Source organism: Paroedura picta, chromosome 7 (assembly GCF_049243985.1).
Source record: "Paroedura picta isolate Pp20150507F chromosome 7, Ppicta_v3.0, whole genome shotgun sequence".
Lineage (NCBI taxonomy): Eukaryota > Metazoa > Chordata > Lepidosauria > Squamata > Gekkonidae > Paroedura > Paroedura picta.
Genome location: NC_135375.1, coordinates 3,721,555 through 3,738,614, shown reverse-complemented (window position 1 = coordinate 3,738,614; position 17,060 = coordinate 3,721,555). Strand labels below are relative to the sequence as shown.

At 52.9% G+C, this 17,060-nt stretch overlaps 1 protein-coding gene across 1 annotated transcript in view; it reads right to left on the bottom strand.

Moving 5' to 3' along the window:
- Nucleotides 1-17,060, bottom strand: part of DNAI1 (dynein axonemal intermediate chain 1) — a 119,981-nt gene that overhangs the window by 51,788 nt on the left and 51,133 nt on the right. The window contains exons 13-16 of the mRNA XM_077346571.1: nt 11,371-11,621; nt 8,202-8,291; nt 3,858-3,945; nt 3,205-3,284 (exon numbers count right to left, since the gene is read on the bottom strand). Of these exons, the coding sequence (XP_077202686.1) occupies nt 3,205-3,284; nt 3,858-3,945; nt 8,202-8,291; nt 11,371-11,621 (509 nt within the window). The remainder of the gene's footprint in view (nt 1-3,204; nt 3,285-3,857; nt 3,946-8,201; nt 8,292-11,370; nt 11,622-17,060) is intronic.

The window sequence follows — 17,060 nt, the reverse complement described above, 5'->3', positions numbered from 1 at the left end:
AAACTCAGATCCTAGGATCCAGCAACAAGATGAATCCCAAGAATCACAGCAGTGGTCACAACCAAGGGACGCAACGGGCTTTATTCAGGGGTCGGAATTAGGGTTGGGCACTTCAGCGTCTGAAGCGCCCAACCCTAGTGAGAATTGGATTAACGCACTCATACAGGAGATCAACATGGAATATCTTTTCAAGATTCCACAAAGGGAACCCTCAAATAATGGTGGTAAATCAATACTGCGTGAACACTCTAGGGGAGAGCAGCGCGGTCACCGGCCACCCTCCAGGGAAGTAAAAACAGCCAACTTACGGGGAACCCAGCAAGGGGCTTTCAAGGCCATTGCCTTCCTCCACAGGGTGGCCCTGGACTTCCTGGGTGGTCTCCCATCCAAATTCTAACCAGGGCAACCCTGTGTAGCTTCTGAGATGCGGTGGATCTGGGCTAGTCCACCCAATCAGATCAGGGCCTGTTCATCATAGGCTTCCTCGGGAGGTGGAGGGCTCTCCATCTTTGGAGATTTTTAAACAGAGGTTGAAGAGCCATCTGACGGAGAGGCTGATTCTGTGAAGGTTCAAGGGGGTGGCAGGTGACAGTGGATAAGCGATAGGGTTGTGAGTGTCCTGCATAGTGCAGGGGGTTGGACTAGATGACCCAGGAGGTCCTTTCCAACTCTGTTATTCTGTGATTCTATGATTCTCAGTGGAACAGGCTTCCTCGGGAGGTGGTGGGTTCTCCATCTTTGGAGATTGTGAAACAGAGGCTGGAGAGCCATCTAACGGAGATGACCCAGGAGATCCCTTCCAACTCTATTATTCTGTGATCACACTACCTCCTCCAGACCCCGACTTGGAATTGGGGAGGGAGTGCCGTCAAGTTGCAGCAGACTTATGGGGGCCCCTCTTGGAGTTCAAGCTCGTCATTGCTGAGCGACCCAGAGCCTTGACCTTTTGCCAATGACAACTGACCCCAAAGTACTGCATATTTTGTACATCCTGCTGCCATTTACTAATTTGCTACTAATTTACTTTCTCCTTATATCTGCACTCCTATGATCCCTGTTCCATTGTCTGACGAAGAGTGTTTGCACACGAAAATTCACGCCTTGAATAAATCTTTGTTGGTTTTAAAGGTGCCTGATTGGACTCAAATTTTGTTGTCTATCTAATGGAGAAGGCATTGGCAGGGAACAAGTTTTAAAAGGTTTAAATGTTGACAAAAAGGGAAAGCAGGATCTGTACTTGGGGGAAACGAGGCGGCAGCAGGGGGTAGAGAGTGTGGGTTTGACAGAGGAATGAGATCCTTTTACCGCAAGACGCAAATTCATAACTGAGATGTGCTGGACAAGAGGCGCCTGTTTAGAGCTGCACATCAGCAGTCATGCGGAAACAGTCTGTCTGTGGGAAAAGGGCAGCACATCAGCCTGCCTGCAATTAGGATAATAGTTCCCTGGCTCCCAAAATGCTATTTAGCCAAGTTCTTGCTGCTAAAAATTAACACCTCGCCATGCAGGCTGCTTGGAGGTTTTAAAGGCAGGGGAATCCTTGGGTCACAGTATAACAGGCAGAGGACACGGGCATGGTGAGCCCCACAACGTGTGTGTGTGTGTGGGGGGAGCAGTGGCATGGATGGCCAGATTCAGGCCTCCTTCACTCTGTTCCAGGATGCAGTGATGGTCACAGGCGGCTTTAAAGGGGGATTAGATCCACCAATAGCTGTGAGCAAAGGTGATGGAAGGGAACCTCCATATTTAGAGGCAATAAACCTCTGGATCCCAGTCTTAGAAGGAAACATCAGGGGAAATCCTCAACCTCTCTGCCCTGTGGCTGGCCCTCCAGAGCAACTGGCTGGCCAATGTGTGAGGCAGGATGTTGGACTGGAGGAACCCTCCCTGGTCTGATCCAGCAGGGCTCTCCTGATGTCCTTATTCGCTGGCAGGGGCTCCTGGGAATTGTAGTCCATGGACATCTGGAGGGCCGCAGTTTGACTGCCCCTGTACTAGAGGGATGAGAGGGGAGAGACAAATCAGATGATGTTGTTGGCAACAGGGGACCCCAATTGCTCTTCCTGCACTAGCCTGGCCTCAACCGTAGACCCGGCGGAAGAGCTCCATTTTGCAGGGAAGGCACCAAGGTCCTGCAGGGCCCACAGCTCCTCCGGGAGCTCATTCCACCAGGTTGGGGCCAGGACCAAGAAGGCCCTGGCCCTGGTCGAGGCCAGGCGTGCCTCTCTCGGGCCGGGAACAACCAACAGATTCTCACCCACAGAGCGTAAAGTCCTGCGGGGGGCATAGGGCGAGAGGCGGTCCCTCATGTATGTGGGGCCCAACCCGCGTAAGGCCTTAAAGGTCAAAACCAAAACCTTGAACCGGATCTGGACGACAACTGGCAACCAATGCAGCAGCCTCAGCACCGGCTGGATATGGGTCTTCCATGGTGTTCCAGCTGCGTTCTGTACCATTTGGAGTCTCTGGGTCAGGCCCGCGTAGAGCGAGTTACAGAAATCTATTCCGGAGGTGACCATTGCATGGATCACTGTGGCCAGGTGTTCGGGTGACAGAGAGGGCGCTAGTAGCCGGGCTTGGCGAAGATGGTAAAATGCCTGGCCCGCTACTTTTTGGACCTGAGCCTCCATAGTTAGGGAAGCATCGATGGTCACATCTAAGTTCCTGACCTGGGGTGCGGTTATAAGTTGCGTCCCTGCCAAGAATGGTAAATGCGCTTCCTGGTCCGCTCTCCTACCCCCCAGCCACAGGACCTCTGTCTTGGAGGGGTTGAGCAGGGATCTGGACCTGGAATCTGAACCCGGGTCGGACACTGTTAACCACCTCACCCGCTGGCTCTCAGGGATCTAAATTTCCAACCTGTCCCTGCCAAAGAGAGCTCTGACTCTTCAAAACCCTTTCCCCTGAAACTCTGCTGGTCTCTGTCACTGGACTTGAAGCTAGCTATTCCTCAAAAAATGTGCTCGTGTCTGTTTGACCTGGAGAGGGGGGAGGAATCTTTCCCAGACGCCTTCAATGCCATCTGCTCATGTTCTGTTTAAAATATTTATATGCCCTCCTTTCTTTTGTTTGCAAAAGCTGCTTTCTGCAAAACCAGACAAACCTGGACAACTGTGAGATCCACATATGGCCCAAGCAGGAAGGAAAAGAACCCCACGGCTAGGTGTGGGGTGAAGGGGCAGGCTGCAGAAGGAAAGGTCTTACCTTGTAGATTTTGCCTTCCTCGGTCCCCACCAGAAATAAATAATCAATCTTCTTGTGAAAGTCAAACGAAGTCCCGCAGCCTGTTTTGGGAAAAGAGGCAGAGATGTAGCAGGGATGGGTGCCACTGATCTCCCGACAAGTGTCCTGGGGCTCTATCTCCCCCCTGAGGTGGGGGGCTCTCAGTAATCTGCTGATTCCAGCTAAAAGGGGGCCAGGAGCCCCCTGAATTGCCACTTACTGGGGCAGCGGCTCCCAGCCAGAAGGAAAACTGAGTGGTCTGGATGTGGCTGTGCCAATGGGAAGCTTTACCAATGTAGTACAAACGTAGATGCTGTAATCTATGGTGCCTGACCTTTGTAACGTGGAGATGGGCTGTAATTTCCAGGGAGGAGGAGCCTAAAATGGGACAGGGCTCAGAGAGAGACCCTGAGTTAGGGTTGCCAACCTCCAGATAGGACCTGAAGTTCTTCAGAAATTACAGCTGCCATCTTCTCTGGGGGAACTAAACTTCAGTTGTCATTCCAGGGGGGAACCCTCGCCCCACCCTGGGCCTGCTTCTTTGGAAGGAAACTCCACCCAGCCCCCTGGGTCTTCTCTCGGGACAACTGCTCCTGGGTCAGAGGCCAGCAGGGCGCTGCGGGGTTGTCCCGTACCGATGGTCTGCAGCTGGAGCCCCTCTGGCCCTTCCACGGTTGTCCCTTCGACCAGCAGTTTGATGATGTCCGTATGAACCAGCTCATTCTGGAGGGAAAGATCAGAATAATTGCTGTCAGAGGCCCCGCTTTGGACAAGGAACATGCTGGGGAGGGGCTGGAAAGAGAGGGGGGGGGGGAGGATTCGGTCTGCTGATTGTCTCATGGCAGCCGCTGCTGGCTTGCAGGAGCTGGATCTTAATGAGGGCTTTGCCATGCACCGCCATGCCTTGTTTGAGGCACATCTGAGTTGCGATGCTCAAAGCTCTGTTGTGGCAACTGAGCGCCCCATTGCGTACTCTTTTGTCTTGCACAACAACAGGAAAAATGTGCCTCTCTCGGATCAAGGGGGCAGCGATGGGGGAGCCTGTGCTCACAACAGCGGCACAATTTGTATTTCGGTGGCAGAACGCGTGCTCTTGCCATCCATTACGCCTGGAATAAATGCACTTGTTCACCCCTGCATAAGAACCTCAGAAGGGCCCTGCTGGATCAGACCAGTGGCCCATTCAGTCCTGCCTTCTGTCTCACACACGGGCCAAAAAGTTCCCCTGGAGGGCCAGGAACAGGGCAGAGAGGTTGGGGCCTTCCCCTGATAAGAATATAAGAAAAGCCCTGATGGGTCAAGACCAGGGAGCGTCCCTCCAGTCCAGCCTCCTGCCTCACACAGGGACCAGCCAGTGTCTCTGCAGGGCCAGCCACAGGGCAGGGAGGCCGTGGCCTTCCTAAGGACATCAGGGGAGCCCTGCTGGGTCAGGCCAGGGAGGGTCCATCTGGTCCAGCCTCCCGTCTCATACAGGGGCCAGCCAGTTCCTCTGAAGTGTGCTCGTTCCCAGAGGACGGCCTGGTCAGGAGCCCAAGGGGTCTGTCCAGCCAGAACGATAGCCCAAGCACTGCCCCCGTGAGCAGAGAGACGGCCACGGATCAGCACATCATCTTGGCGCATGCTGTTTCTAGGGATCCAACCCCACCCACTCATCCTCAGAAGGAAGCCCCACTTCCAAGAAAATAAGGTTAAACTGGGATGTTCTTCTGAACCAGCAACCGGAGTCTTTTCCTGGAAGCGCAGTTCTCTGCAGAGCAAATTTAAACGAATCCTTCTCGGGTTGGAATCCTAACTCAGGAAGACGGCAGGTCTCTCTGGGCGACAGAGGGGCCCCTCAGTCAATCAGATATCTGGGTCTCAACTTGGGGGGGGGGAAATCCACACAATAAGGTGGGGGGAGGGGGCTTCTGCCAACATGGGAGACCCTCCAGGGCTGAGAAACCAGGAGACCAGATGAGAGGAGGTGCAGGCAGCTCAGGGGAGGGAGTGAACCCAGCACGGCTGTGGAGGGGGAAGGGACTGGGAGGGCAGGTCTTGTGGCTCACCCTCATCTATCCTCATCCAGATTAGTACAATATGCCACACACAAGTATATGTTAAGACAGGTCTCCATGTTAGTAGCAATAGAAAAGAACCAGAGTCCAGAGGCACCTTCAAGATTAACAAAATTTGTGGCAGGGGAGGAGTTCTCGTGAGTCATTGCTCGCTTCTTCAGATACAGTTTGAATGCGAGTCCGTGGTCTTTATATCTTGTAGAGTGATTTCAAACACCGAATTGCAATAGCAGGGAAATGACAATAGTAGGTGAATGACAATACCAAGCATGATGGGATTAGGTACGATATGCAGAGGGGAAGACGGTGTAGAGAAATCAGCAATGGTAATGGGAGAGGAAACCTACGTCTCGATTTAGTCCAGGAGGATGCATTGCATCAAGCTTCATTGCTCATTCATTCACTGCTGAACTCCAGCTGAAAAAAATATCCCACTCTCTCCCCTACTGCAGAGGCAATGGAAAAATGGAGCAGGGGCGATGTACACTTCGAGCCCCGGGAGGGAGGGGGGGCGAACGATCTACTTCACTGACCCCAGCCTCAATCATAGACCTGGCGGAAGAGCTCCGTTTTACAGGCCCTGCAGAACGTTACCAAATCCCGCAGGGCCCGCAGCTCACCCGGGAGCTCATTCCACCAGGTAGGGGCCAGGACAGAAAAAGCCCTGGCCCTGGTTGAGGCCAGGCACGCTTCCCTGGGGCCGGGAACGACCAATAGGCTTTCCTATGGACGTAGGGAGATTGGATAACATAGGGGATTGGATAACATAAGCCGGGTGACCGTAAGGATGCCAACTCTGGGTTGGGAAATACCTGGAGAGTGGGGGGTTGGAGCCTGGGCAGGGTGGGATTCGGGGAGGAAAGGGACCTCAGCAAAGTACAGAAGCCACAGTCCAACACAGATTCTCCAGGGAAACCTGTCCCCGTTGCTTGGGAACTCTGCTGGAATTCTGGGAGATCTCCAGCTGCCACCTGGAGGCTAAGCAAATACAGACAAATGGGACGGTTTGTAGGGTCTACAATCAGAGAGAGAAAATCTATTCCTAGGTTACTAGCAGTCTTTTCAAAAACTGTACAAAACGCAGTAAAGTAAAAAGCCTCTTCGTTCTTTGTTGCTTTATTGTAGCGTCGTGTGGTTCAACCTGGCTGTACGGGAAAGGCAAGAGAGCTTCCACAGTGCCTTCGAGAGCCCAGCGCAGCAGAGCCTTCTTTCCACGGTGGACCTTTTCCTGCCACAACGTGACAATTCAAGGGCTGCTTTCCGCTTGCAGTGAGCGGGGAGAATGTTTGCACGTCTCTTTCATCCTCGGAACGGCCCCCGTGGTCAGTTCCATCTGCGGAGAGCTCTGCATCTCAGCCAAGCCAAGTGGACCGAAAATGCACCTTTGTGATCGCTGCTCACTCCCTGTGACGAACCCTCGACCAAAACAACGCGGAAGAGCTGGCGCGCCTCAGGAAGAAAGCCAAAGAGGGGAAAAAATCGCCTCTATTTTTGGCTCCCCTTTTAGGCTCTGAATGACTGTGCACAAAGGGGAGCTGGAAAGAGAGACGAGGCTTTGCTGAAGGTAAAAAGAACAAAGACTGAATTAGGCAGCACGGCTCGGGTATCTTTGATTGCGCTGAAACAAAATAGTGAGGCAGGGAGGCGTGCGGGCTGCAGGGAGCCTCGCTGGCCGTCCTGTTAGGAAAAGCTTCCTCTGTTCCGTGGAGAGAGCAGAGAAGGAGGCGCAGGCAATTACTCAGAGGCAAGAGTCAACACTGGCGACATCTGGGGCCTCTCCTGCAGGAACGTCCAAGCTTAGGGGGTGAGCGAGGAGAAGGGTTGGCGGGACACAACACAGGTTATGTGAGGAGCAAGCATAAGGTAAACGAGGCCTGCCCTTGGGGGAAGATGCAGAGACTCTGATAGAAGACAGAGAGGAAGCAGGAAGGCTCAGGACCTGCCTCTGTGATGTCCCAGAAGAACATGGACACATCTGGGAATGGTAGGGTGTCTGGGTGGTGAGTTGACATGGACAGAGAGGCTGTCGAGAGGCACCTGCCTGCACTGGATGAGTTCAGATTCCCTGGACTGGATTGTGTGCACATAAGAGTGCTCAAAGAACTTGCTGGAGAACTTGAGGAACCCTTCTCTGTCATCTTCGGGAACTCTTGGAGGACAGGAGGGATGCCAGAAGACTGGAGGAGAATGAATGTTATCCCAGTCTTCCAAAGAGGGGGGAGAGATGACCCAGGAAACTACAGGCTAGTCAGTCTTACCTCAGTTGCAGGGAAGATAATGGAGAAGATCTTAAAGTGGGTGATTGCAATTTGTTGATCCAGGGAAGTCAGAACGAATTTGTCTCCAACAGGCCCCGCCAGACCTACCTGGTTTCCTTCCTTAACTGAGCGATGGGCTAACTGGGTCATGGAAATTCACCTGATGTTTTTACCTGGATTTCAGTAAGGCTTTTGATGAGGTTCCCCATGATGTTCTCATGAACCTCGCTGTGCTATTTACTCTGCTAACAATTCTGATGTGTAAACTGGGGGACTGTAGACTGGATTTTTGGATGGTTAGAGGTATAGAGAAGTGGTTAGAAAACCAGGCCCAAAGAGTGGTTGTCAAGAGTATTTCATCAGAAGGCACTGGGGAATAGAGGAGTAACAAACACTTTGGAAGAACTCAAATTCAATAGGGACAAGTGCAGAGTTCTACAAATGAGAAGCAGGCCTACTGGATGGGAGATGCACTAATGGGGAGCAGAGTGTGTGAGCGTGATCTTGGGGTACTTGGGGACTGTAAGCTAAAGATGAGCAGACAGTGGGATGCGGCAGGAAAGAAGGCAAAGGCAGAGGCATCCCATCATAATCAAGAGCCAGAAACAGTGGCGGAGTGAATCCCTGGTGCCAGCATTGACCATCAGAGCCAAACCAGCACAATTACCTTCACCAGGGTCCAGGAGACGATGCGCCCGTCCGAAGAGACGGAGAAAAAGTTCAGGTTATGGTCCATGTCGTCCTTCTGCCACTTGACCTGGGAAAGACAATCACGTGAGATGACTCTGCTTCCTCTCCCAGGGCACCTCTTCCCTTCTGGCAGCCAGGAGGGTCACTCTCTCTCGGAAAGGACCTTGCAGAGTTGGAAAAGGCACAAGGGAGGGGGAACCAAGACGATCAGGGAGCTGGAGCCCCTTTCCTAGGAGGAAAGACTCAAGAGTCTGGGACTTTTCAGTTTGGAAAAGGGTGAACTAAGGGGGGAACGCGAGAGAGGTTTACATAGTTATGCCCGGGGTGGAGTTGACCAAGACACACTTTTCTCTCTCGCCTAAAAGACTAGGACAGCTGATGAAGCAGATGGGCAGTGGATTCAGGATGGACAAAAGGAAGTACTTCTTGACACAGAGAGGAATTGAAAGGCAGAATTTGCTGCTCTTCTAGAACCGCCACAAACCTCCAGGAGCTGCAACCAAATTTGTGAATGTTCATGGCGGTGCATCAGTCCAGGCAAGTTTCTTCACAAACCACCCACAATTCATGATGACCTCTGGTTAATCAGCAAGTTGGTGCCCATCTCTACCCAAGTGTCCTGAAAGCAGCAGTGATACCCTGAACCCCAGAGGCATCCCCAGCCTTCCGCCCCTGCAGAGGTCCCTGCTGTTCCACTGGCCACGTACTCATCGGTACGGCCCCTGCGTCACAGAGAGCCATGCCAGGGCGAGCTCACAGGATCTGTCCAGCCGCTGCTTGAAGACCGCCAGTGAGGGGGAGCTCAGCACCTCCTTAGGCAGCCCCTTCCACTGCTGAACTAGATTCCTAGAATCCTAGAGTGGGAAGGGGCCATCAAGGCCATATAGTCCCACCCCCTGCTCAGAGCAGGATCAGCCTCCAGCATCCAGGAGAAGGATCTGTCCAGCCACTGCTTGAAGACGGCCAGTGAGGGGGAGCTCCCCTCCTCCTTAGGCAGCCCCTTCCACTGCTGAACTAGACTCCTAGAATCCTAGAGTGGGAAGGGCCATGCAGGCCATCTAGTCCCACCCCCTGCTCAGTGCAGGATCAGCCTGAAGCATCCAGGAGAAGGATCTGTCCAGCCACTGCTTGAAGACCGCCAGTGAGGGGGAGCTCCCCACCTCCTTAGGCAGCCCCTTCCACTGCTGAACTAGACTCCTAGAATCCTAGAGTGGGAAGGGGCCATCAAGGCCATATAGTTCCACCCCCTGCTCAGTGCAGGATCAGCCTCCAGCATCCAGGAGAAGGATCTGTCCAGCCACTGCTTGAAGACGGCCAGTGAGGGGGAGCTCCCCACCTCCTTAGGCAGCCCCTTCCACTGCTGAACTAGACTCCTAGACTCCTAGAGGGGGAAGGGGCCATGCAGGCCACCTAGTCCCACCCCCTGCTCAGAGCAGGATCAGCCTCCAGCATCCAGGAGAAGGATCTGTCCACCCACTGCTTGAAGACGGCCAGTGAGGGGGAGCTCCCCACCTCCTTAGGCAGCCCCTTCCACTGCTGAACTAGACTCCTAGAATCCTAGAGTGGGAAGGGGCCATGCAGGCCATCTAGTCCCACCCTCTGCTCAATGCAGGATCAGCCTCAAGCATCCAGGAGAAGGATCTGTCCAGCCACTGCTTGAGGACGGCCAGTGAGGGGGAGCTCCCCTCCTCCTTAGGCAGCCCCTTCCACTGCTGAACTAGACTCCTAGAATCCTAGAGTGGGAAGGGGCCATGCAGGCCATCTAGTCCCACCCCCTGCTCAGCGCAGGATCAGCCTCAAGCATCTAGGAGAAGGATCTGTCCAGCCGCTGCTTGAAGAAGGCCAGTGAGGGGGAGCCCCCCACCTCCTTAGGCAGCCCCTTCCACTGCTGAACTAGACTCCTAGAGTCCTAGAGTGGGAAGGGGCCATGCAGGCCATCTAGTCCCACCCTCTGCTCAGTGCAGGATCTGCCTCAAGCATCCAGGAGAAGGATCTGTCCACCCACTGCTTGAAGACGGCCAGTGAGGGGGAGCTCCCCACCTCCTTAGGCAGCCCCTTCCACTGCTGAACTAGACTCCTAGAATCCTAGAGTGGGAAGGGGCCATGCAGGCCATCTAGTCCCACCCTCTGCTCAGTGCAGGATCAGCCTCAAGCATCCAGGAGAAGGATCTGTCCAGCCGCTGCTTGAAGACGGCCAGTGAGGGGGAGCTCCCCACCTCCTTAGGCAGCCCATTCCTCTGCTGAACGAGACTCCTAGAATCCTAGAGTGGGAAGGGGCCATGCAGGCCATCTAGTCCCACCCTCTGCTCAGTGCAGGATCTGCCTCAAGCATCCAGGAGAAGGATCTGTCCAGCCGCTGCTTGAAGACGGCCAGTGAGGGGGAGCTCCCCACCTCCTTAGGCAGCCCCTTCCACTGCTGAACTAAACTCCTAGAATCCTAGAGTGGGAAGGGGCCACAAAGGCCATCTAGTCCCACCCCCTGCTCAGTGCAGGATCAGCCTCAAGCAGCCAGGAGAAGTCTCTCGATAGCCGAGACCTGGGTGCTGCTGGTTATCAGGCAGGTTAGCTTTTCACATGCTTCTGTCAGAGGCTGAATTTCATGTCAAGAGTGCAAAAGGGATGGATCAAAAGTAGGGCTGCCAACTCCGAGACTGGCAATCCCTGGAGGTTTGGGGTGCCTGGGGAGGGTGGGGTGTCTGGGGGAAGGACCCCTGCAGGGTACAATGCTACAGGGCCCACCCTGCAAAACAGCCGTTTGTTCCAGGGGAAAGGATACCTGTTGCCTGGAGATTAGTTCTAATTTGAAGACCCCTCAAGGGCCTGACGGGAGCTTGGCAACCCTAATCCAGAGGCTCAGAGATTTAAGTAGGGAGGGGCAATTCAGCTCAAGATTAACACAATTTGCAGCAGGGTCACAGCTTCCGTGAGACACAGCTCCCTTCTTCAGATCGATCAAGACAGGTGGCCATGTTGGTCGGTTTGCAGCAGTCTAAAACCTTGATTTGGCAGCCTGGCTCATGAAGTTATTGTGCTGAGGACAGAAGGGAAGGGGAAGAGTGCCATAAGCTGGCAGGGGCGCGGGGGGGACAGGCTGGGTACCCGTATCCGATGAGATCAGGGGCCAGAGGAAGAGAAGCCACACCCACCTGCCACACGGGGTCCGAGTGCTTGCCGGACTTGGCCGAGCTCTTGTAGCCCGGCTGGGTGCTGGGCGGCTTCTTCAGGTTGTAGATGGCCACGTTGCCGTCGTAGAAGCCCACCACGATCAAGTAGGGGTTGTCCACGTGGATGTCGGCGCACAGGATGCCGCTCTCGCTGTTGAAGATGTACTCGGGAAAGGAGGGGTTCTTCAAGGTGTACAGCAGCAGCATCCCCCGGCTCTGCTTGACAAAGTTGTCTGGACCAAAGGAGGGGGGAGCGGAGGGGGGGGCACAGAAGGAGAATCTTTTTAGCCCAACTCTTCCGAGGTCATGGCCAGGGGGCTGAGTGGCTTTATTTATTATTTGGATTTGCATGACTGCTGCTCTCAGTGAACTCGCTCGCAGCGGTTTAAAAGGTAAAAGGTAAAGGTATCCCCTGTGCAAGCACCAGGTCATGCCTGACCCTTGGGGTGACGCCCTCCAGCGTTTTCATGGCAGACTCAATACGGGGTGGTTTGCCAGTGCCTTCCCTAGTCATTACCGTTTACCCCCCAGCAAGCAAGCTGGGTACTCATTTTACCGACCTCGGAAGGATGGAAGGCTGAGTCAACCTTGAGCCGGCTGCTGGGATCGAACTCCCAGCCGCATGGGCAAAGCTTTCAGACAGCATGTCTGCTGCCTTACCACTCTGCACCACAAGAGGCTCATTCATTCATTGACCCCCCCAGCAAGCAGTCCACAGCAATAAAACAACACCATCAATAGTATAAAACAATCTCCCCATAAGATCTCTCCAAAACTCTACAATATTAAAATGGCAGAATAATTAACAGCTAACCTTGTTTCCCACAGAGGGAATCGCTGGGTCGGTCTAGGTAGATCTCAAGATGGAAATATATCAAAAGGGTTGATCACGTGATGGCTCAGGCACAGTCTAATACTGGCCCAGCCCCTATGGGGAAGGGGGAAAGCTGATCTTAGCCCCGGGATCACCACCCGGCCTCAACCAAATGCTGGGGGGGAAGAGCTCCATCAGGGCCCGCAGCTCTTCAGGGAGCTCATTCCACCAGGCAGGGGCCAGGGCAGAAGAAGACCCGGCCCTGGTCAAGGCCAGGCGCGCTTCCCGAGGTCCCGGGACCATCAGCAGATTCCCATCCACACAGCAAAGTGCCCTGCAGGGGGTATAAGGAGGTAAGCAGTCCCTCAAGTATGTAGGGCTCAAGCCACATATAGCCTTAAAGGTTAAAACCAAAATCCTGAATCTGGAAACAGACAGGTAACCCATGGGTTTAACCTACTGAGTACTGGAATATACAAGGTCTGTAGCGTGCATAACTCAGCACCATATATGAAGAACATCCACTGGGGGGCACTGCAGAAGATGTGGTTTTGGCATAGTTAGATTAGGAACTTCCTGGTTTTTTTCCCAAATAATCTCCTCCAATGTCCTGCTTGGCTCAGTTGGAGACTTCCTGCTTCTTTGAGCACGCTTCCTCCCTGATTGCCTCCAGAAGAAAGGTAGTCAATTAGACTGTTAGGACTATCTCTCTCTCCTCTGCTCTTTATCCTTTAAGCAGTTGGTGCTTTGCCCACCTCCCCTTTGCAACTTTAAACTCTGCCAAGACAGGGGCAGTTCACGTGGGACGGCTGCCTCAAGAGGGGTTGGTAGCTGGGAACAAGCTGATCGGATCCCCAGTGGGGTGGTGGAAGGGGGGACTGCTTGCCGTGGCAGAGGCGGAGGTGATATCAACATCCGCGCAGCCTGAAGCTGCCTAATTCTGTCAGGGGGATCAATAACTGGTTGACAAATCGTACCCAGAGGGTACTTGTTAATGGTTCAGCATCGTCTTGGAAAAGAGTGACAAGTGGAGTACCCCAAGGATCTGTCCTGGGCCTGTGTTGTTCAACATAATTATAAATGGTTTGGATGAGGAATTAGAGGGGATACTTATTAAATTTGCAGATGATACTAAACTGGGAGAGGTAGCAAACACAACTGAAGACAGCAACAGAATTCAGGATGATCTTGATAGGCTCGAGAAGGGGGCTAAACTGAATACAATGAAGTTCAATCGGGACAAATGTAAAGTTCTGCATTCAGGTAGGAAAAACCAAATACACCAATCTTGAGGTATAGGCTAGATATCAGGAAAACGTTTTTCACAGTCAGAGTAGTTCAGCAGTGGAATAGGCTGCCTAAGGAGGTGGTGAGCTCCCCCTCACTGGCAGTCTTCAAGCAAAGGTTGGATACACACTTTTCTTGGATGCTTTAGGATGCTCTGGGCTGATCCTGCGTTGAGCAGGGGGTTGGACTAGATGGCCTCTATGGCCCCTTCCAACTCTATGATTCTATGATTCTATGAGGTGTCAGCTGGAGGTTGGCAATGCTAGCTGATGACCATCCTCGCCTGGTTGCCATGAGTCCCATAAGCTCTGTGCTGGTTCAGAACTGGCCTATCAGGCAAGCTGCTTGTTTTCGGAAGGAGGTTCATTAACCTTCCAGGATTATTCGAGCCTTGAAGGAATTTGGATGGCCCAAACAGAAGCAGAGAGCTGGACAGAGCCCCAAGGGTCGCCTAGCGCAATGCAGGCAATGCACAGTTAGCTCCCCACGCCACTGCCCTGGTGACACCTGCTCTATGCCTAGATGGAGGCAAAGGGGGGGAAATGTTCAGGGATTCCTTCCTGACCCCAAATCAAATGCACAAAGAATTCAGCCATAAGTGTCAGTCAGCGCAAACGTGGGAAGCTGTCACTACCCCTGATATACAAGGAGGCAGAAGAAGAAGAAGAAGAGTTGGTTCTTCTATGCCGCTTTTCTCTACCCGAACGAGGCTCAAAGCTGCTTACAGTCGCCTTCCCTTTCCTCTCCCCACAACAGACACCCTGTGAGGGAGGGGAGGATGAGAGAGCCCTGAGATTACTGAAGAAGAAGAAGAGTTGGTTCTTAGATGTCACTTTTCTCTGCCTGAAGGAGTCTCAAAGCAGCTTCCAATTGCCTTCCCTTTCCTCTCCCCACAACAGACACCCTGTGAGGTGGGTGAGGCTGAGAGAGCCCTGATATTCCCGCTCGGTCAGAACAGTTTTATCAGTGCCGTGGCGAGCTGGCTGCATGTGGGGGAGTGCAGAATCGAACCCGGCATGCCAGATTAGAAGTCCACACTCCTAACCACTACAGCAAACTGGCTTAACCAGAACTTTTAGAACTCAGAAACCTTTACTGACATAATGCTCTTTAAGGACCACACCTGCCCCCCCCCCGCCCCAGCTGGCCAACCCCCTTTGAGCATCTCTTGCTTTGAAATCCCCCAGGGGTTACCATCAGTCAGCTGTGATTCCACGGCAAAAAGAAACCCCAAGGTCAGAGCCTTTAGTGGCCTGAAGCAAAGAAAGCAAGGAGGCAGCGTGTGGTCTCTGAACGGTACGGAGAGGAGATTTTTCAAGAGGTTCCGCACACACAAGGGCCACAAAGAGAAAGAGAAAAATGTTACGATTGCCTCCTCAGGCCGTGCTCTAAGAAGTGCGAGAAAGGCAAAGGAACGGAGCGCCTGCAATCCCGAGAGCATGTCGCTTCAGAGCCTGCCAGAGAACCGATATTGAAGGGCCGCCACTAAAGAGAGGGAGAACATCCGTCCCTCTCAGTGCTGGGAGAACAGACGGAGCTGTGCTGAGAGGCATCCTGGGAGAACCTCATTCGGGAGCAGGTTGCCCTTCAGGCCTTGCCACTGCGCAGGCAGAGTGACTCTGGCTGCCTTGCAGAATTCGCTTTTAGAAGCAGGCTGGCCTGGGACGAGGCTCCTTCGCCAATCCCCCAAAGTGCTCGTTACTTATTTATTTATTTAAAACATTTATTAGCTGCCTTTCTTCCTTGCAGAGCACGAGGCTTCCTTGCAATATAAATGAAACGCGTCAAAACACACGATGCCAAACTTTAAAATCACCATTTAGGGCTACTTCAAGTAAAGGCAGTCCTACATAAAACCGTCTTCAGATGCCTCCTAAAGACTGCAGAGGGGGAGGGAGGAGGCGTTATCACAGTGGGAAGACTGCTACAAGAGTGTGGGGTGGCCACCAAAAAGGCCGTCTCTCACGTGCCCACCAAAAGCCAGCGTGGTGTAGTGATGAAGAGTGGCAGCTTCTAATCTGGCGAGCTGAGTTTGATTCCCCACCCCTCCCAGCCAGCTGGGTAACCTTGGACAAGCCACAGTTCTGTTAGAGCTGTTCTCCAGGAGCAGTTCTCTTAGAGCTCTCTCAGCCTCACCTACCTCAGAGGGTGTCTGTTATGAATTACAGAAGCATAAGAGTTGGAAAGGACCTCCAGGGTCATCATCACCCGGCAGAATGCAAGAAATTCACAACTACCTGCCCACCCACAGGGATACCCAATTCCGTGTCCAGATGATGTCTTCTCCACAAAAAACCAGACTGGAAAGAGGAAGGGAAGGTGATTGGAAGCTGCTTTGAGACTCCTTCTGGTAGTAAAAAGCGGAATATAGAATCATAGAATAATAGAGTTGGAAGGGATCTCCTGGGTCATCTAGTCCAACCCCCTGCACTGTGCAGGACACTCACAACCCTCTCGCTTATCCACTGTCACCTGCCACCCCCTTGAACCTTCACAGAGTCAGCCTCTCTGTCAGATGGCTCTCCAGCCTCTGCTTAAAAATCTCCAGAGATGGAGAACCCACCGCCTCCCGAGGAAGCCTGTTCCACTGAGAAACTGCTCTTAACTGTCAGGAACGTCTTCTGGATGTTTAGACGGAAATTCTTTTGAATTAATTTCATCCCATTCGTTCTGGTCTAACCCTCTGGGGCAAGGGAGAACAATTATTCAAAACAGCTCTTCTTTTCATAGGATCATAGAATCCTAGTTGGAAGGGACCTCCTGAGTCATCTAGTCCAACCCCCTGCACTGTGCAGGACACTCACCACCCTCTCGCTCCTCCACTGTCACCTGCCACCCCCTTGAGCCTTCACAGAATCAGCCTCTCCGTCAGATGGCTATCTGAAAACCACACCTTCTTCTTCGATTGATAGGATAGTTAGGAGGGCCTCCCCTGCGCCAGGAAAATTACATTTCTCCAGTCAAACTTTATTGCACTGGGCCATTGCAAGATAGGAAAGCGAACTTAGCTAGTGGACATTCTCAGGCACAAAGATACCCTTTTGCAAGGCAGAGAAGGCAAGCTGCTTTCCATTTCATTCCCTGGCACCTGGCATCCAGTTGAAGAGGTTTGCTCATAATGAAGGGGGAAAGCGGGCAACAGGGGAACCCAAGGTGGAGCCGGAGCAAATGCGTTCGCACAACAGAACATCTCTCTTCCACATAATCAATGACTTGGCGACGGCTTCCGCAGCCCCAAAGATGAATGGCCACCGTTAAGAAGCATGACGCCTTTCAAGTAATGGGCTTCTGCCTCCCAATTTGCCTCACGGTTGTCTTCATTTGCTGGGCGTTCCCTTTTAAAAATTTCTTTCTCCTCTGGGCGTAATAAAGGCAGTCCATAAATGTTTTTAAAAATACAAGAACGTCAAAGCCAACGAGCCCTGAAGCATCCGGCTAGAGTACATCTGTTCCAGCGTTCGGTTTTCCACCGGGAAACTTCCCATCACCTCGAATTAGAATCAGCCCAGCAATTGCATGCATCAAGCATTCAGGGAAGGAAAGTAACATGGCCAAATCAAGAAAGCTGCAT